Source organism: Sorex fumeus, unplaced genomic scaffold (assembly GCF_029834395.1).
Source record: "Sorex fumeus unplaced genomic scaffold, SorFum_2.1 ptg000007l, whole genome shotgun sequence".
Taxonomy (NCBI): domain Eukaryota; kingdom Metazoa; phylum Chordata; class Mammalia; order Eulipotyphla; family Soricidae; genus Sorex; species Sorex fumeus.
This window is the reverse complement of record NW_026606064.1, coordinates 43085564-43107042: the sequence shown is the minus strand read 5'-3', so window position 1 is coordinate 43107042 and position 21479 is coordinate 43085564. Positions and strand designations below refer to the sequence as shown.

The 21479-nt window shown below is 39.2% G+C and overlaps 1 protein-coding gene across 1 annotated transcript in view; it reads left to right on the top strand.

Annotated features, from left to right (window-relative positions):
- The window catches only part of FMN2 (formin 2), a 391740-nt gene that overhangs the window by 12228 nt on the left and 358033 nt on the right, over window positions 1-21479 (top strand). Inside the window, exon 2 of the mRNA XM_056132042.1 lies at window positions 17966-18132. Within this exon, the coding sequence (XP_055988017.1) occupies window positions 17966-18132 (167 nt within the window). The remainder of the gene's footprint in view (window positions 1-17965; window positions 18133-21479) is intronic.

Below are 21479 nucleotides of genomic sequence, written 5' to 3'. Positions count from 1 at the left end.
GTCTGCCCCACAGGTAGGGGGAGGGTGTGGAATGGAGGTTATACTGGAGGTTTTGGTGGTGGAAATGGGCGCTGGTGAAGGGACGGGTGTTTCATTATATGACCGAGATTTAACCCCGAAAGTTTTGTAACTGCTCTCACGGTGACTCAATAAATAGAATTATAAAAATAAATAAAGAAATGAAAAGGTTTTATTGGTCTTAAACAAGAGCTGCTTGTTTAAACCCATTGAGAGAAAATGAACTAGAATTGAATTATTTCAGGATTCCAAATGAATGCATTGAATATTCTGTGTAAAGTTTTATAAGGAACTCTCTTTATCATTAATGTACATTATCATTTTTAAAAGAATAAACAATGGAATAAGAATAGGTAATCATTTACAACTATTTGCTAATTTTATGCTTGCAGAGACTTGTCTTGCTTTCCCCACCACACCCACTTTTAAAGCTGCAGGCCAATATATTATTTCTTTCTGGAGGAAAACTATGGGAATTCTTTATGGGAGGTGTTAGATTTTGCAGGGACCTTGAATGCTCTGCAAACTACTTGATCACTTGATATCCTGTTACTCATCAGTTTGCTTGAGCGGGTGCCAGCAACGTATCCGTTCGTCCTAATGTAGCGTGCTAAAGGAGCCCAATGGCTATTCATCAATACACTGGCTCTGCAAACTAATTATATCTTAATATCCTTGAAGCATCCTCCACCCAGATCCTCCAAATTCCAGTAGGCGGGGGTCACACCCACCAACTGGCCCCCTGGCGCCGTGTAATCCCATCAACGGCCAAGACTCAGAGACTATAAAAACCAGCTCCCGGAAGAGAAGAGTGCAGTCTCCTGCCCCCGCGCCTGACTGTCCTCGCCGCCGGGGCCCCTTGAAGGGGAGTGGGTTGAGCTTTCCTCCCCGCCCCGACCAGGGCTCCGGCAGCCAAAGACCTCCAGGACCAGCCACCACCATGCTGAGACCACTCTCCACACACATGAAGGTACTGGCAGAGGGACAAAGTCACGCGGGTTCCGGGGCCGAGATCTCCAAACCTACTTGGATTTGGGCTGAGCATCCTCCACCCAGGTCCTCCAAATTCCAGTAGGCGGGGGTCACACCCACCAACTGGCCCCCTGGCGCTGTGTAATCCCATCAATGGCCAAGACTCAGAAACTATAAAAAACCAGCTCCTGGAACCGCGCGGCCGCATTCACGGCTGCGCGACATCCTATTATGACATCTTATTATCTCATTCCTACTTTGGACAAACTGGCAGGTTACCGAATGTAGCCTGCCCACACGGCAGAGTCTGGCAAACTCCCCGTGGCGTACCCAATATGCCAAATACCAGTAACAATGATGGGTCTCATTCTCCTAAAGAGCCTTGAATATAATCTCAGGGCTAGGATGAAGGAGACATTACTGGGGCCTGCTTGAGGCAATCGACGATTAACAGGATGATTTGTGATTTGTGATTGTGATCCTTGAAGTGCTGGCTGGAGTGATAGCACAGTGGTAGGGTGTTTGCCTTGCATGCAGCCGACCCAGTTGTTATGGGCATTCAGTGTTTCAACACAATCCCACAACCAGAGTGATCTTTCCTCCACCATTCTCTCATTTCCCCAAGCCTGTCACCTTAGCAGGCACATAATAATGGATTTCCTTTTGCTTGTAACAACTACATGGCTAGTGGAATTATCAAGAATACTTCAGTAAGAAAAAATTTGTAGAAATTGTTTAATCTCACCAGCAGGTAATTAAGTCCTTATCTGTGGATTTACTAAGCTATTTGTTGCTAGTTGACCTTTCTGTGTTATTGCTTTTGTTTATTGAGTTTTGTTGGCTTCTGTTTTACTTTCCCATCTAATTGGTGTGTTTCTACTGGGATGTAAGTATTGTGGAATTTGCTAGTCTGCGTTGTCTAGAAACTTCAGGATCTGTAGAACTGAGCTGGTGGGTGATTAGACATGGCACCTGATGTGGGATGTGGGTGTGCCTGCCTGGGCTTCTGGAACTACAGGAGTGGATGGTCAGGAAATGCTTCCCACCCCCAATCTGAGAAGACCTCAGAGTTAGCCTGAAAAACCCTTGTGCCTGAATTTTTCGAGGTTTGCTATCTCTGCAGAGATTAATCATAAAGCAGTAGAGTCGGACCATTAGTTTGTTGGAACTGTGTGATATGAGTGTAGCTGCTAGGACTTCAGCAGGGTAGGGACTCAGCATGCTATGCTCCTGAGGGCATCTTAGAATTTTCAGTTGAGAGACTGGTATATCTATGAATTTTAGCAGCGTGGCTTCTCTTTGGGGATTTTGTCATGAATCTGTAGAGCAGGGCCAGTGAGTGAGTTGATATGACGGCAGCTGTTAATTTGGATTTTTTTCTAAGGAACCTCAACTGATTACGCAAGTACAATGATCTTTTGGTTTTTCTATTAAATCTTTTTCTTATTTTATTTTGGTGGGCTTAGTGGTACTCTGGCCCTGCACTGCCAGTGTCTCACAGTGCTGGGGGCATTGATAGCGTGTGATGCAGGAGATCAAACCAAGGCTTAACATGTGCGAGGCAGCTACTTTACCCCATAAGCCACATGCTGACTCCAAAGTTCTCTATTCTTAAATATCTCTTTGAATATGTCTTCTGATTTCTGTTTTCATTACTTCACTCTGGTTCAGATTATCCCAACACTGAGATCCTAAATTTCTCCCTGTCTGCACTGTGGCTATTCTCAAATATTTTGCATAAGGTAAGAGAACAAACTATTTATAACTATTGCCCTGACCCTTGGCCCTAGATCGAAGATATGGGAAGTAGAGAAATGGAGGGGAAAAGTAATAAGAGGCAGTCTGGAGGCAATGCAGAGACAAGAATCAGGGGTCGTGGACATATTGGTGATATAGAGTTGTGGTATCTGTATGTCTAAACCACTAAAGTCAACATAATGGGACCCAAACTATAGTAATTAAATTAAAAAAAATGCCTGTTAAGCTGGCAGACTGCGGGGAGCAGAGGAATCCTGGGGACAGTGGTGGAAGGATATGACAGCAGAGGTGGGATTAGAATTAGAACATTGTATGCCTTGAATTCTGTTTCTGACAGCTTTGTAAATCATGGTGCATAAATTAAAAATTAAAAAATAATTGGTGAGGTGTAATGTGTGAAATATAATAAAATATATTAATATTCATTTAAAATAAGAGTAAATAACACTTTGATTTAAATGCATTTTATATCATTTAAATGCATATTAAATATCAATGATTTTATTAAATTGTTAATATGCATTAAATAATTTATACAAACTTATGCACTGCATTTATATTAATGCAATATGAATTAAACTATATATTAATATTTATTTCATTTTATTTGTTTTTGAGTTATACCCAGCGATTCTCAGGGATTGCTTCTGGCTCTGCACTCAGAAATTACTCCTGGCAATGCTCAGGGGACCATATGGGATGCTGGGGGTCAAACCTGTGTCAGCCATGTGCAGAGCTTGTGCCCTACCCACTGTATTATCTTTCCCATGCTATATATTCATTTTTTAATACTGTTATTTTGTTCTTTCCTTGTTGCTATGTCTAGCCTTCACCTTGGCCTAATATTTCAGTCATTCTTCAGATACCTCATATTTTATCCAGTAGTTTTAGGTCTTATTGACACACTGTCCCTGATCTTCAGGTAAAAGTATATTTACTTATATTCCTCAGTTCATGACACTTTTCCGTCATTTGTGCAAGGCGAACTCTTCATTTCATTTTTATATTTCTCCTTGTGTTTTCATTTTCTAGTCTCATTCTCTCACATACATAGGGAATGTTGTTTTGGTGTGTGTGCTTTATTATTATTCTTGAAATTGTACTTCCCTTCCCTTTCCTTCCCTTCTTTAAAAATATTTGGCTTTGGGGGTTGCAGGGGCGTTCTCCCAGTGGTGTTCTGGGGCATATGTGCCAGAGACTGAATTTGGAGTTTTTCATGCAAAACCAGTGCTCCATCCTGTTGAGTTGTCTTTCTAACCTTCTTTCCCTTTTAGTTTGTCATTTTAGTGTTGAGAGGTGGGTTGGTTACATAGCTTGTACACACTTGGTTGTGATGTTTTAGGGGTTGTACCTGTGCTCCACTCAGTGATGCAGAGCTCTGCGCAGAGATCAAGCTTGCACACTCACATATACAAGATATGCTTCACCACTGAGCATATTGTAACTCGTGACCTTTTCTTTCATCCGGAATTTATTTTTGGTCCTCTTAAGAAATTCACAGGGAAGACTGGCAGTAGCTCTGCTAAGGCTCTTTCTGGTACTCAGGCTCAGCTCTGCAGTGCTGTTCTGCATTGCTGCTGCTGGGAACACCAGGGCAACCAATGTGGTCTTGGGGACAGAGCCTCTAGATGAAAGACATGTGCTGCAATCCTCTTACTGACCCCTGGTTTTTATTTTTATTCAACAACTTTTTGGGGAAGTCTACAAGTATTTCTGAATGAATATTTATTGAATTCATTGTTGCTGCTGTATAATACTCCAAAGAGTGATATTGCTTCTAGTTTATATAACACCAGAGGGCACTGTTCACCTTTTATTGTGTAGGAATGATATCCTAGAGTTGCTTGATGTGGTAACTGTGCTACTTACTATTTCATTTGAACATTCCTTCCATTTTATTGAAAATATAGATTTACATTCTTTGACATTATCGACAACATTCTAATGAATATTCCAGTATGGTGTTTTGTGTAAGAAATTCTCTGGGCTATGTAGTCAACAGCAAGATTGCTATGTAAAAATGTACTGATTTATTTATTTTTATTGATTGAGATTGGCTAGAGTGATAGTACAATGGGTATGGTGATTACTTTGCATGTGATTGACTCAAATTCTATCCCTGGCATCACATATGGCTCCCTAAGCCCCATCAGGAGTTATCCCTCCACACAAAGAGAGAGTAAGCCCTGAGAACTGCTGGGTGTGGTCCACAAAGCCATAAATAAAGAACCACAGCATTCCAACAATAAGGTCTTAAATTTGGGGCTGCAGAGATAGTATAGTGGACAGGGCACTTGCCTGCCATGAAGCTAACTCTGGCTCAATCCCTGACACCTCTTATTATACCCTGAATACTAACAGTAGTGATTCATGAGCACAGAGCCAGAAGTAAGTACTGAGCAATGCTAGGTGTAGCCCCAAAACAAAAAAAAAGCAAAAATATAAAATACTGAATTTATTACTGGATCATAAAACTATGGTACTTGTCCCAGTTGAAAGGGACCTGTTTTCACTTTCAAATAGACTGGTTATTTCTCATCTATTAAAAAATTCAATTAAAGTATACAGATTTATTCAATAGGTATTGCAGTTATTTTCCAGAATGTTTTCCAATTCTATTGGTACAATAAACTTGACTTCATAGTTTTTGAACTTTCACCAATCCAATGAGGAAAGCAAGTTTGCATTATTTTATTGTTTATTTTGTCTTTGAAAAAAACCTCTTCATATTTTTCCAGTCATTTGGATTCATCTTTTTGTGTATTGTCTATTTATTTCTTGTATCTTTTTCTATAGGTTTTCTAGATATCCACTGTTAGTTCACAGAAATACTTTGCACGTTCTTATGAACTTAATAGATTTTCACTAAGCTGTTTTCTGATTGTCTTTTCTTAAGTCAGAGTTTAATATAATAATATTTCTATGAGTCTGAAGCAGGTCGTGTTTCAAATGTGACTTCAGTTTTATGGATTTGTGTTAGACTGAGAAGACCTGAAGGAGATCTAGAACTAACTTAATATTCTTTCTATTTGCAGCACAGCTGAGGAGTTATCCATCTCCTTTGGGGCAGTGTTAGTAGAGGTCTAGGCTCCAGGTACTAGTTTCATTATGCCCCAGCTACATAGGTAGAGGTAGCTGGTGTGCCACTGAGTAGATTATATTTGTCTTAGATTAAAAAATTTTTTCATTTAAAGTATTTTTTTCTGATAGTTTTATTTTTTCTTTGTATTTTGGTATGTTTTATAACTCTTTAAAAATAGTTAACAAAGAAATCTTAAAATTTGAACATAGGTCCTCCAAGTGCTATGACAAGTAGTGATAACAAGTTTGGGCTAATATTATTAGATTAATATTTTGCTTTATTCCTGTCATACTTTAGCCCAGATTGACTGAACTGCTTAGCTTGTTTACTTTTCTTTTCCCCTCTTCCCGAGGAAAAGAATCTAGATGGTAACAAAAATTGGCATTTAAATTTGTGTAGTGACTGTAATTAGAAGTTTATACCAAGTCATTTTTTCCAGTGCTGTCTCACTGTGACATTTTATTATAATTGATGTCAAACATGTTTTCCACTACTCTTCTCTATGTTGTCAGTCAAATGATAGAAATGTATCAAATTTGAATTCGTTCTTCCCACAACAGTCAACTTCTTCCAAACAATGATAAAGATACTTTATTGATGTTTGGTGTTGAGGAATCAAATAGAAACCCAGCAAATCTGCACCCATGAAGTTGAATCTATCTCAATAATTTTTCCTGAGATGGACCTTTTGGCCTCATGAAAGTGTTCAGAGGAAGGGAGCTTCTGGGAAAGTTTCTAGTCTGTGTCAAACACAGATTTACTGCCTTCTGCTCACGCTAGTGAGCAGAAAGCTTCATTCTCCTCTTCTTCTGATATCATCTTTTTTGAAGTGTATGTTCTATGACTTTTTATGTATTTTAACTACTTCATCTTCTTTTCTTTAGGCAATTCTAGATATTTTAATTGCTATGAGTTGTCTTTTTATTGTAAATCTTGCAGAATGACTCTGAAATAGGCATATTGATTTCTTTGATGGGGCACACCCCACAGTATTGTGGTGTGAGTGATGAAATCTGGGGTTCACACACATGTGCTCTAGTTTTTTGAGCCAGACTTGGGCCCTAGAAAAATTAATTTCTATTTAATGATAACTCTTTAAAAATATTTTCTTATTTGTTTTCCTTATTTGTTTTTGTTTTTTTTCTTATTTTTAATTTTTATATTCTTCTTTGAGATCCTTCTTTAAGAGGAGTGGGGTCAGTGATTCTTGCTTGACCAGCCAGGCAGATGATATATTTCAAGGGCCTGAGAATGCAGTGTTGCTCAGATTCTTCAATGTCAGGGCTCATCCCAGAGCCACATTCAGATGTGCTTGAAAGCTTCCAGTGTTGATGCTAGGAGGACCATCGGATATGGGTTAACTGCATGTAAAATTTGTATCTTCATGCCTTAACTATACTGTATAAGACTTGAACATTATATTATTTCTCCAGTCCCTTGTTTCATTTTTTTATTTAGCATAGACCATCAGTGTATGAGATACACAATGTATGGTATCTCTGTATTTTATTTTTTATTTATCTCTGTATTTCATTTTTTATTTAACACAGACCATCAGTGTATGAGATATACAATGTATGGTATCACTGATGTCATAAACTTAAAAAGTATCATTAATGTCTAACTCTATATTTCCTATCAATAACCTCATTCCCTCATTTCAATTTATAGCTAATGTGGGATCTCAGGGAAAGTTAATTGGGTGTATTAATTTCTACCTAATGAAGATCAGAAAATGGTTTAGCATTATGAGACTTATGTTTAATTCTCATTTTGTATGAGATGTGTGATCAATATTATGTTGCCACTTCCCAAAATATAACAAATCTGTTTATTTTTCAACTGTTAAAATATGCAAAAAGAAAAAAATAAAAGACTTGCAAGCTGTTAAAATTTAGCTCTCTCTTGTATATGAGTGGCACTGTCTTTTATTATTGAAATGCTTGGCCTTTGATCAAAATCAAAGGGTTATCGTAAATAATCTCTTTGTTGGTTTGAAAATACAGAAAATTAAAGGTATCGCTTATCATTGAATAAGCCAAACAATGGCAAAAGTTATTAGTATTTAGTTTCAGTAAAAACAAAATTAAGAATTGGGTCAGATAATTCAGGGTGTATAATACTTTGCTTCCATGTGGTCTATTCTGGTTCAACCCCCACTATGGCATATGGTCTCTTGAGCTTCACCAGGAATAATTCCTGAGCAAAGAGCCGGAGAAAAGCTCTGAGCACCATCAGGTGTGGCCCAGCTTTCCCCACATCCTCCCCGAAAACTCAGGAATAGCAGGAAAAATGGTCTGTTTTCAGTATTGAAAGTGACTCAACAAAGATCCAGAACTCTTGGCTTCTGCAGATTATCAGGTTCTACATTATTACAAGTTATAGCCAATATCCTGCATCTTTTCCCAGCTGGGAATATAGCTCTGTGATCAAGTACACTTGTTTGTGCCAGTACCTGGGTTTGAACCCTGTATGCCTGAACACCTGAACACCACAGCCTTGGAAGCTCCTTGAACACTGACACTCCAGCAGTAAAAGGCCTGAGCAGTGCCACATCCTTGGACCATAGCATTGATCCAAAGGGATTATTGCTGGGAGTAGTCTGTGAACATCTAAGCACTGCCTGGGAGACACAAAGGAGAAAAAGATATCTTATGGTATAATATGCTGTCACTGTCACTGTCCTCCCCTTGTTCATCGATTTGCTCGAGCGGGTCCAGTAACATCTCCATTGGAGACTTTGTTGTTACTGTGTTTGGCATATCGAATACATCACAGGTAGCTTGCCAGGCTCTGCCGTGAGGGCGAGATACTTTTGGTAGCTTGTCGGGTTCTCCGAGAGGGGCGGAGGAATTGAACTCCGGTCGGCCATGTTGGCTGTGTGCAAGGCAAACGCCCTACAGCTGTGCTATCGCTCCATCTTATTACTTAAGGAGAGGGAGTATAGTTTTTATCATAGACTCTGAAGTACTTGGTTATTTTTTTTATCTTATAGACCAGATTCCTACCTTCTATGTCCCATGCTCTCTCCATTTTCACTAAGGATGTTTAAAGAAGACAGTATGTTTTAAATAGACTATGTTAAAAGTTCTCCTTCTTGGGGCTGGAGAGAGAGCACAGTGGTTAAAGTGATTGTCCAGGCTGGATCTCTGGCATTTTTATTTGGTCTCCTGAGCCCAGCAGGAAATGATCCCTAGTGCAGAACCTTGACCACTGTCCAGTGAGCCTCCCCTCTTCCCCAAAAAAGAGTTCCTTTAAGTTCGCCTTTTTTTTTTTTTATAATTTATTTATTTATTGAATCACTGTGGGAAAAGTTACAGAGCTTTCGGGTTTAGGTCTCAGTCATGTAGATACCAAACACATTTCCCTTTACCAATACTCATTTTTAACCCCGAACCCCAATAGACCCCCACCTCCCACCCCTCCCAATTCTTGTGAGGCAGATGAGTTCTAGTTAATACTCTATCTACTTTGACTAGATAGATTATTTCGATAGAAGATGCACAATTATTGTTTAGAGTTTACGACCCACCCCCCACAATCAGACATGCTGAGACAGCGTTGTGAAATGATTTGCTTTCTACAACTTGGTTTAAGAATAAAATGATGTCGCGCGGCCGCTATTGCGGCCGCGCGGTTTTGAATTTCTGCTATTTTACTTATTGACCCTGGAAGAATTTCTATTAAAAGTTAGCTAGTTAAGAGATTGGTTTCTGTGCCCTGGAGTCGTGGCCGTGCCGGAGAGCCGCTCGTGGGGGGCAGCTGGTGACCTCGGTGGGGCGTGGGGGACGGCCCACAAAGCCCCCCTTCCCATGAGGTCCCTGCCGCTCCCGCCAGCCCCGGCTCAAACCTGCTTTCCACAAGGCTCCCGTGCGGCCGCCATCTTTCTTTCCAGAGAGGAGCGGGCGGGCCGGTCAACGCCCTTTCCCCTCCGGGCTGGCTTGGTGGCGCGGTTTAACACAAGTCCATTTGCTTTTCTGCTCCAAGCGGCTGGTTCTCTGTGCTAAGTCCTTGTTAAGTTCGCCTTTTGCATTCAGTATTCTATCTCTGTCTTTGGATTTTGTCATTTTGATATAAAGTGTCTTGACGTTTTCTTAAAAGGAAGTTTTCTTAATTGTGTCTATTTTCACTGGGACCCTTCAAGCCTCTTGGATCTCTGTGTCTTTAATCCTCAACTCTGGGAAGTTCTTATTGATGATTTCTTTAACCAGTGTTTCTTGATCACATTTGCCTTTCTGCTCTTTAGGGACTCCAATAATTCTTACAGTGCTCCTCTTGAACTCATCCAGCAGTTCTTTGATAAGCTCTTCATTTCTTTCAGGCTATTTTCCACTTTGTTCTGTTTTCTAGCTGTTCCCCCTCTTCTTATTTTGGAGCTCCTTGACCTTTTGCTCAGTTTTTGCTATTCTGCTGTACAGAGCTTTTATTGAATTTTTTTATATCACTTATTATATTCTTTATTTCTGCCATTTTTTGACTAATATTTTTTGAATTCCAACTCTCATGCTTTCCTGTGCTATGCTGACTACCTGTGCTATTATTTATTTGAGCTCATTGAGCATCCTCATCATGTATAACTAGAGACACTGAGGATTTTCTGGTGTTGTTTATGTATTTGGTGATAATATTTTCACTCATTGAGATTTGTGGGTGTCTCTGTTTTTCCCACTGGTTTTCTAATGTTTTTGTTGTGGGGTGAGTCTTTGTAGTTATCCCCCTGAAAGATACTGAGGGGCTAAGCTGGAGATTGCTCTCTGTCTTCTCTGTGGTCCTGGATAGTGGAGCAGCAAGCAGTTCAGAAAGGAGCTTTGATATGCACCCTTAATATGGCACAAGTTAGGTGCAGAAACAGCTGGGCAGGGATTCTGCATCCCTTTCCTGAATAGGCCAGCTGATAGTATCCAGAGGCAAGCTTCACCTAGGATGGTGGAGCAGCAAGCAGGCCAGCTGCTTTTTATTCTGTATAGAGACTTTTCTGAAATAAAAACTTACCTGTTTTTCATCATTATTTCTTATTCCCCTGGAAAAAACCCTGCACACTGGGAAGGCATGATAAATGCCTCTTTTATTTTCTAGTAAGTGTCTGTTATTAGTGATGACTGGCACCCTAGTATTTTCCAAAAAGATATACTACTAGGCCCACAGTGATACTACAGCAGAGAAGTTCCTTTGCATATGGCCCACCTGAGTACCCTTATAGTCCTCTGAGCCCCACCAAGAGTGACCCCTGAGTGCAGGGCCAGGAGTAAACACTGAGCACTGGTGGGTGTGTGGCCCAAAGCCAATGAAACAACAACAACAAAATAGAGTTCTGTTGATCTCTTTCTTATTTCTTTAGGGGGGGCAAATCTGGATATACCTTACATCCTGAAATATCTTTTAAGCCCCAAATTTAATTTTTCTTAAACTGGTTAATATATTTAAATGTTTAAATTATTTGATTTTTTTAAAAAATAAATTGAATCACTCTGCGGTACACAGTTACAAAGCTATACATGGTCAGTTTTCAGTCACACAATAGTCAAACACCCATCCATCCAGCAGTGTACATTTTCCACTACCAATATCACCTCCTCTCACAACCACCCCCACCCCCACCACCTCTGTTTCTATTGCAGGTATTCCCCCTGCCTCCTCTTTCTTTCTTTCTCTCTCTTTCTTTTCTTTTTTTTTTTTTTTGCTTTTTGGGTCACACCCGGCGATGCTCAGGGGTTACTCCTGGCTCTGCACTCAGGAATTACTCCTGGCGGTGCTCAGGGGACCATATGGGATGTGGGGATTCGAACCCAGGTCAGCCGCTTGCAAGGCAAATGCCCTACCTGCTGTGCTATCACTCCTGCCCCCTTTCTCTTTTTCCTCTCTCTCTCTCTCTCTCTCTCTCTGTCTTTCTCTCTCATAATACAGATCCTGAGAGATTATAGTGTATGTTTGTTCTTTTCCTCTTTCCAGCACATAGTTCTTCTCCAGAGTGGTCATTTCCAACTATCTTCTCGATTACAATTGCCTTCTTTCTGAGAACCTGAGGCAGGCTTCCAACAATGGACCAATACTCCTGACCCTCATTTCTACTGTCTATGGGGATTAGTCTCATATTATGTGTTTTTTCAAATCCCATGAATGATTACAATCATTCTATGTCTTTCCCTCTCATTTAAATTATTTGAATTTTTGTTCTTTCTATAGTAGCATGAATTTCAGTGACTGTTACTAAGTCATCATTTGTGTAAGCCTGTCCTTTTCTTTTTTTGCTTTTTACTCTTTATTATTGGACATTTTGCATTCTTTCTATTTTGAAAATATGACTTGTTGTTTTTATAGTACCAGGGAATGCACTAACTACTTTATTATATCTCATTTGAACTCTGCAAGAATCTTATATTTCTTTTTTTCTCCATTTTCTAATTTTATAAATATGTAGTCAGTTGTACTATACAATTGCATAGCTTGTCCTCTACACTTATCACTCTTCATTACAATTTTGTTGTTGTTGACTTTATTTTTTTTTGTCGGAGTATTGCTATTTATCCAGCCGTTGATTAGGCTGATTGGATTGGGCATGAACTCCACCTTACTTGTTTTTTTCTTTCCTTTTTTTATAATTTTATTTATTGAATCACCGTGAGAACAGTTACAAAGCTTTCAGGTTTAAGTTGTGGTCATACAATGAAACACTTGCCCCTTCACCAGTGCCCATTTTCCACCACACCCCCCATCCCACGCCCTCCCCCTATCGGTGGGGCAGATGATTCCCACATTACTCTCTCTCTACTTTGATTACATTCAATATTTTGACACTAGACCCACCATTATTATTTGGGAATTTACCCCAACACTCAGATGTGCTGAAAAGGCAACAGTAGACAATTTGTTTTCTATTGCTGGTTATGAATAATATATGATGTCCTGTGGCCGCAGCAGTGGCCGGGCAATTTTAGAATTCTGAAATTTTAACAATTAAATCTAGAGGGATTTCTGCCAAAACCTGCTGGGTTTCGAGATTTGTTCCTGAATCTTTTGGGTCATGGTCGTTAAGGAGCTTGATCAGGAGCCAGAGAGGCCGTTTGTGGAGGGTGACTTGGGGTCTTGTTGGGGCAGAAAGGGCTTGCTCCACGCCCATCCCGTGAGGCCCCACGTGTCTCGTCACTGGGGTCCCAAACCTGACTGTCCAGTGGCCTCTGGAGGATGGTGGACACCGAGCCGCCAAGGGGGAGCAGGCAGAGGGACAACACCCTTTCCCCCCTGGGGTGACCCGGCGACAGTAATGTACTGTTGTGTCCAGACACATTTCTGCCAAGTACCACTGGGTTTCAAGATTTGTTTCTGAGTCTTTGGGATCATGGCCGTTAAGCAGCTTGATCAGGAACCAGAGAGGCCATTTGTGGGTGATGACTTGTGGTCTTGTTGAGGTGGGGACGAAAGGGCTGGATCCACCTCCACCCCATAAGGCCCCAATTGTCTCATCACTGCGGGCCCAAACCTGACTGCCCAATGGCCTCTGGACGATGGCGGCCACTGAGCAGCCAATGGGGAGCAGGCAGAGGGACAACACCCTTTATCCCCTGGGTGTTCTGGCACCCGTAGCCCATTGTGGGGACTAGGCGCATCTCTGCCAAAAGCCACTGGGTTCTGAGATTTGTCTCTGAGTCTCTAGGTTCATTGCTGTTAAGCAGGAACCAGAGAGGCCTTGCCTCCAATTATATAACTGAGCTGGAGGTGGTTTGTGGTTCTGTTTCCCACATATCTAGCTTTTGGCCGTTTACTTTCTTGGTAAACATTTCCCCAACTTTTTTGGGTCTGGCCAAAGGCACAGCAGCAATTTTCGGGTATCTGGAAATCTGAGGGTGCTATCAGGCTGATGATAGAATCTTATATTTCACTCTTTGCTATATCTGTGAAAATTTATTTAACATCATTTTCCTGAAGTCGAACATTTTCATTAAAAGGTAAAATTTTTAAAAATAATCAATCACTACATTTCCCTGTAATACTAATACTAATACTAATACTTGTCAATACTAATGCTCACTCATATTTCAAGTTGCCTTGAGTTCAGGTTGACTGATGGAAAAACATTGGTAAACACACTGCTGGTTTGATGGATTTGAATCATCACCTTCTTATATAGTCTCCCTGCTTCATGGATATAGTCCTCAGGATAGTCACATTACTCATGTGTTTTATACAAGTATGTTTTTGTAGTACTCTGTTAGTTGATGTCATTATAAAAGTTTATCCCGTTTCAAGGAAAGACAGGAGTATAAAAGACTATAAGGGATTATAGGAGGAAATATAGGATGGGCATAGAATAAAAGACATAAGATAATCTGGAAAACATTGTACATCGACTTTTTTGGTAGAAAGACCAGTAAAACTAGTCTTTAAAGACAAAGGTCAACAAAGAAGAGAACATAGAAGTTGATATTAGGAAGAGAAGACAGCGTTTTAAAGAGTAAGGCAATTAGCATTTTCTGAAAGTTCACAAAATTTTGTAATATAAAAATAGAAATATAATTGACACTATGCTCACTCCTAGTCTCTGTTGCATTGTGGGGATGTAAATCAAATTAATGTGGGCAGAGCCAAGATTGGGTAAAATTAGTGGCCAGTATTTTTTTGTTAGAATGAAACTTCAAAGGAGAAGGTGGCTTTTTGTTTGTGTGTTTATTTGGGAGTAACCCTGGCCACACCCAGCTATGCTCAGGGATTGCTCCTGGCTCTAAACTCAGGAATTACTCCTGGTGGTGTTAGGGGCAGGAAGGGGACCATAGAGGCTGCTGGGAATCAATCCTGGGTTGACTGTGTGCAAGACAAGAGCCCTACCCACAATCTCTCTGACCCCCAGAAGGTGACTTTTTAAAAGTCATATTTGTATAATTCTAAGAATGTTCAGTATAAAAGGAAAATATTTCTGATGTAGAAGAAATAAATAAAAATAGTTAAGAATTAAGTTTATCTTACATGAGGAGAAGACAAACATATATATATGTATGTGTATATATATACATATTTATGTGTGTATGTATGTATGTAAATATACATATTCAAGGACTAAAATTTCTGAGGAATAAAAGGAGATAATGGAAAGAAGAGTGATGGATGTGTTATTTTTAGAATAGTCAGGATGTCTGTAAAGTTTTCTCAGTTAAAGTGACAGTTTAGCAGAGACCTGATTGAAATGAAAGACTAAATGGGGATGGGGTAAAATGCTGGGAATATGACTAAAGTGATAGAATGCACGAGATCCTGGGTTTGATTCCTGGAAATTTCTGTGTTCCCAGATACCATAAGTTCACCAACAATGATGATAAAAATAGATGTGGAAATAGGATAGATGTTAGTCAGAAGGTGAAGTACTTGGTATCTAGTTTATGTGAGGGTTAGTGGATTCAGAAAGGAGAGGGATCAATCATAGGTAGTCTAGACAGTGACAGAAGTTTGAGAGAGTTAATGGTTTAAAAGGAGATGAATTGTTTCAAAGACCTCAGAGTTATCAGGAAGTCACACACTCACTTTCTATTCCTGAGATATGTGAGACCGGACTATAAAAGGAAGACTCAAGGAGCAGCCAGAGTACTGTGATTGCAAGGAAGAAAGTTCCCTTTAGGGAGGTTAAGGTGGGTGTTCTCAACCCAAAGTGATTTTTGCCGCTCAGGAGGCTTTGGTAGTATTTTGAGATATTTTTGGCTGCTACATATAGAGATGGGGTACTTATACTACTGGTGTTTACAGAGTGTCAGCCCGTGATGTTTCTTAGATATTATAGTGCATAAGAAACTCCCTTTTACCATACTAGTTCCGTCTATGATGTAGTAAAAAGTCCTTAGTTAGAGATTCTGGGGGTATTTGCTTACTATGGAGCTGAAGTTCCAGGGGGATTATACTTCCTTTCCCTTATTTTTGGGTTTTGTAACCTTCCCCCCCTTTTTTTTGCTTAATTCACTCATTAACTGATTTCTCCATTGTCTCATGCACTTGCATTTAGGATCTTGTCTCCTTTATTTTTTGTCATGCTCAATACCTGAATTGTAAAAAAATAACTCATTAGTTTTATGGTTATTTTCAGTCATACCATAAGATGTGTAAAATCGGTATAGTGTAGTAATTAATCCCTTGAGAATGGAGGGATGTGGTTTCCTTGGTGTTACAAGTTAGGAGCAGGTTCTATAGGGAGAGAAGAGTCTTAATTTCCCCTCAGAAAATGTCTTGGGAGACCAAAGAATGTTGTTTAGGGCCTAAAGGAATGGAGAAAATAAAAGCCTCTTTTTCCCCTAAACTTTGTCATTTCATATATCAGGGGTAGATTTTATATTAGTTTTGTTTTATGAGCAAAAATATGAAGAGGATGAATATTGTATTACTAATTTCCTGAATGAATTTTATACATTTGAAATTTAGTTGTGTAATTTACATATAAACTTTGGCCCTTTTTTAATAACACAAAACTCTGTGTTTTATCTTTTTATAAAGTTGTTAAATACATAACAAAATAATGAATATGGTAGATACCTTACTTGACCCTAAAAGCTTATACAATCTCTACTGCTGGGCTTTTCACAGAAAAAAGTTAATGAACCCTGGTGATATCTGATATGTTCCATATGACCTTAATGTCAATGAGTCTTTGTCATAGAATCGTAGTTTTATATCTAAGGAAAGAAATTAACACTGGCTCTGCATTTAGGAAGTACCCCTGGCGGTGCACAGGGGACCATATGGGATACGCAGGATTAAATCTGGATCTTCCCTGCTATACCCTACCTGCTATACTGTTGTTCCAGTTTCCATTATGCTTTTTTTTTCTATGATACTGGATGGGTTTGCAGGGTATACGCTGCCAGGCAATTTGTTTCAATGAGGGAGGTAAACATTAAATAAATTCACAATATTTAATTATAATATTTCATTATACAAGAATCTATAAAGAATTTAGAAGGGGAACTTGAATGCTGTTTTAGGCAAGTGATTTTTTTGTTTTTGCTTTTTGGGTCACACACGGCGATGCTCAGGGGTTACTCCTGGCTCTGCACTCAGGAGTTACTCCTGGTGGTGCTCAGGGGACCATATGGGATGCTGGGAATTGAACCCGGGTCGGCCTCATGCAAGGCACATGCCCTACCTGCTGTGCTATCTCTCCAGCTCCGGCAAGTGATTTTAATCTAAATTTGAAGAGTGAATTTATTCATTAGTGAGATAGGTAGGAACTGGGCAAAAAGCAAACGAAAAATTGTGATCTCAGAAGGAATACTAAAGATTTCTGTTACTTCTTCCTAATTAATATAGAACAAACGCTAAACCTACTTATGAAGAATAATAAATTATATGGTGAACAGTGTCAAAGTGAATTAGGGACCGAACCAGAGACTCCCAGCACTGGCTAATATCAGAATTATTTGATGTTTGCTGCACCCCATTATTTTTTCTTCTCAGGGGAGTACAAGGGCTGGTCAGAATTAAGAACCTGAGTATAGTTGGGCAAGGGCTTTTGAGGGTCATCGTCTAGTTGTACCTTTCATCCCTTTTTTACTTTTAGAGTTATAAAAGATATTAAAGTTTATATTTATTCTAGAATTCTGGCCCATGGAATATATAAGAAAAATTTTCAATTTGTCTTTCTCACTTTCCTCTAAAGGGGGATTTTTTTTTTTTTGCTGTCCACTCTCTTCCCTTCCTATGGATTTGTGCCTTTGCCTACTTCTCTATATTCTCACTCCTCACTGTGTTTGAGATGACAGCTGCCAGTCATTGACATATCTCACCCAAATGCTTCCTTAATAACATCCTCAGAGAACAGTCAGGAGGGTCAACAAGAAAGAAAGGAGGATTGTCAATTCAATCCAAACAGTTGTGGACTGTCTTCAGATGAAATGTGCTGTAGGGCCCATAGCTTTGTCTATCCTCTTGGTGTAGGAGTTATTAAAAGGAATGAGAGAGTAAAACAGAGAAGCCTCTTTTCTGTATTGTTTCTCAGGCCTTTATCTGCATAGTTTTTCGAGTTTGAGAGGCTGCTTTTTGCACTTTTGTAGTCTTGGCAACGGTGTTGCTCACTGTGTGTTTACCCAGTCTGTCTCCTCAGGGAGATTTCAGAACCAGGTGATGTGCCAGCGCTTCCTCCTAACAACCCTGTTTCATCTGCAGGGCGAACTCTGTTGGAGAAGCTGTTCAGCCAGCAGGAAAACGGGCCTCCAGAAGAAGCAGAGAAGTTTTGCTCACGGATCATTGCCATGGGTCTTCTTCTTCCTTTTAGTGACTGCTTCAGGGAACCGTGTAATCAGAATGTGCAGCCAAGTTCAGCTCCATTTGATGTAAGTAGGAGAAACCACTTGAATGTGAGGCAGGTTGCAATCGAAGTAGCAGCAGTGGTATTTGTCTGTCCAATGACCCTATAATTCTAAATACCAATGTGTAACAAAAGCCTTTTTCCCCTCAGCCACCCAGCAATTTAGTATGTTTATTTCCATGCTTCTTTTTCTTCCTTCCTTCTTTTTCTTCCTTCTTTTCCCTTCCCTCTTTCCTTCCTTCCTTCCTTCCTTCCTTCCTTCCTTCCTTCCTTCCTTCCTTCCTTCCTTTCTTTCTTTCTTTCTTTCTTTCTTTCTTTCTTTCTTTCTTTCTTTCTCCTCTCTCTTTCTCTTTCTCTCTCTCTCTCTCCTTCCTTCTTTCATTTTTCTTTTTTGATTTTTAGGCCATGCCTGGTTATGGTCAGGGCTTGCTCATGGCTCTGCACTCAGGGATCACTTCTCGCACTCTTGGGAAACCATATGGGGTGCTGGGGAATCAATTTGGGGTCTGCTGTGTGTAAGACTAGCACCCTAACTTTTGTACTATCTCTCTCACACCTATCCCCTTTTTTGAAAAACAAAACGATGGTGTTTTTAAGTTTAATTACCAAGTTTCCTTTTATTGAAAGATAGCCTTTCTTGACAGTTTTGCGACCTGCTTTAATTGGTAATGATTATAAAGTGGCTCTAAAGCAGCACATCTAACTTTGCTAGTCTTCAGTAGCAGCCATTCTCCTGAATTTTGTTCCCCGTGACTGCAGAATTTCATGGGTCCTAGAATGCGATATCAGTACGTTCATAACTAATCTATGTACTAAATATTGACATGAAGCAGCATTGTCTGCTTTCTCCCTCAGCTCTCATTCACCAAGAGATTAAATACTGCGGAACAGTAATTCAAAAGACATATTCATAATTCATAACGAATATCAGCCCAGCTGGATTATCATTTTCAAGCCAGAATGTGGCTAATCTTTCTCAGGTATGTGTACATGTATGACAGTGGTTGTGATGAATAAGCATCTAAAATCCAGCTATATAACGATTTTCATATATATGAAATTCTCATTAGAAAATTCTGCTTGGCTTGCTCATGTAGAACCTAATATTTGAGAGGCACAGTAATGGGTTCTCATCCAACTGGGTTAGATATATTTGTTTCAGTTTCTGATTGAACCTCTTTTCTTAAGTATATATGCTATTGATCAAGGAGTAAAATTATCATGAGTTTGAAAGACAACAAAAATGAGCCCAGAAATCAAGGTGTGAAAACAATTGGTAAAATTATCTCTATATAACATGGTTTCTTTAGCCTATAATCTTCCTTGATCTCCATTCATTATTAGGAAAATAAATCTCATAAAATATGGTGTGATCTTTTTGATACATCCTTTTAAAGAAGATGCTACAAATTGTGCTGTGGCTTGTGAAACTTCTTTCTTTTCTTATTCTTTATTTTGGGCCACACGTGGTAGTGCTAAGGGCTTGCTACTGACAGTTCTCAGGGGTCACTCCCAGTGGTGCTCTTAGAACTATGTGGTTCTGTGGATCAAACATAGGACTCTTGCATGCAAAGCTTGTACTATATCTCCGGCCTAAAACATCCTTCTTAGGATTTATTTATTTGTTGAATCAAAAGGAGTAATATAGAGGCTAGTTATTGCTTGTTTTCATTTCATTCCATGAAAACAATCAGATCATCGAATTTCTTTTTCCTTCCTTTGGGACAGGTGTTTTATTATAGAGACTGAATCTTAGAATAGTGAGCTAAATGTGCTTAGAGCTGTATTCTGGATATAGACTTCTTAAACTTGTTCTACTTGTGACCCCCTCTCACTATATATCTAATTTATATACTTATGCACTCAGAGTATAAAAATATAAATTATATACTTATAATTTATATTAAAAATATAAATTATATACTTATAATTTATATACTTATATGCTTTTGTAAATTTATATGATTTATAAATTATATACTTATACACTCAGAGTATAAATATATAAATTAGATATATAGGGGCCAAAGTGATAATACAGTGGGAAGGGTGCATGTCTTGCAGATAGCCAACCCAGTTCAATCCCTGATATTCCATACAGTCCCCCAAACCTCCATAGGAGTGGTCTCTGAGCAAAGAGACTGGACTAAGCCCTGAGCACTACCAGGTGTGTCCCCCCCAACTCCCTTCCCTTCATACACACAAATAAAACATTTATGACAATCATATAGAAATTGACATCATTTTTTATAGTTACTTGACCCATATGATGTTGCTACCTATAGTTAAAAAAAATAGATCCAAAAAGCATATCAGTTTATAAGCTACAATTAAAATAAAGTATACTTGTGTGAAACACATATAGAATAAGTATATAACATACTTATATGGAATATGAGTAAGTAAAGCAAAAACTGATAAAACCCAACAAAATTGTTATGCTGGTGAAAACTGTGGTGGTTATCAGAGAGAAAGGGTTAGAGGAATGAATAACAGTGTATTTTTGGTGGTTTAATGGCACTGGAAATTTGATTGAAGTGGTGGAAATTTATATATACATGAGGAATGAAGCTAACCTTCTGAGTATTGCAAATCAATGACAATTCAATGAAAACAAAATGGTACAGACAAAGGCAAATACTAGATATTTAATTCTTGCCTTTAATTTACAACTATTTCTAAATTGACTGGATTGTCTTCCTTTGAATCTCAGAAGTAAACAATTATGTCAATTAAAACTTGAGGAACTGGAATAATCCAAAGAGAAGATACCTGTTTCTCTGTTTTTTTCTTCTTTTTTTATTTTTGGGACACATCCAGTGATGGTCAGGACTTACTCTTGTCTCTGCACTCAAGGTTTACTCCTAGTAGTGCTCAGAAGGACATACAGGGTTCCAGGGGTAGGGCCCCAGTTGGCCGCTGACAAGCTTAACTCACTATCTGCTATACTATCATCCTAGACCCTCTTTTCCCTTACTTTGTATGATTGTATTTTCTCCTCAGTTTGTTACAAATACTACTTTCCCTAGCAGGAAACAAATAGACATGTGACAATTATCTAGTAAGAAATGTTATTTCATGTTCTTAAACCACAGTTCAGAAACAGAACTATGCATTCATTGTATGTAGTATTGAGGCTTTTCTCCCAAACCCGGAAATGATACTGATATAAGAAGTTTTTTTTAAGCTGAGGTATTAGCAGGAAATGGGGAAGAATGCACTTGTCTGTGGAGAGAGAAATTTTGGTAATTGGTTCTCTTCAGATTTTTAGAAAATTGCTGCTGGGAGAATTTCTAACCAACAGTTCTCTTGAGAACCAGTGTCCTTGGAGACAGGACACACTGCACTGTGGGAATAAACTTGTGATTGGCA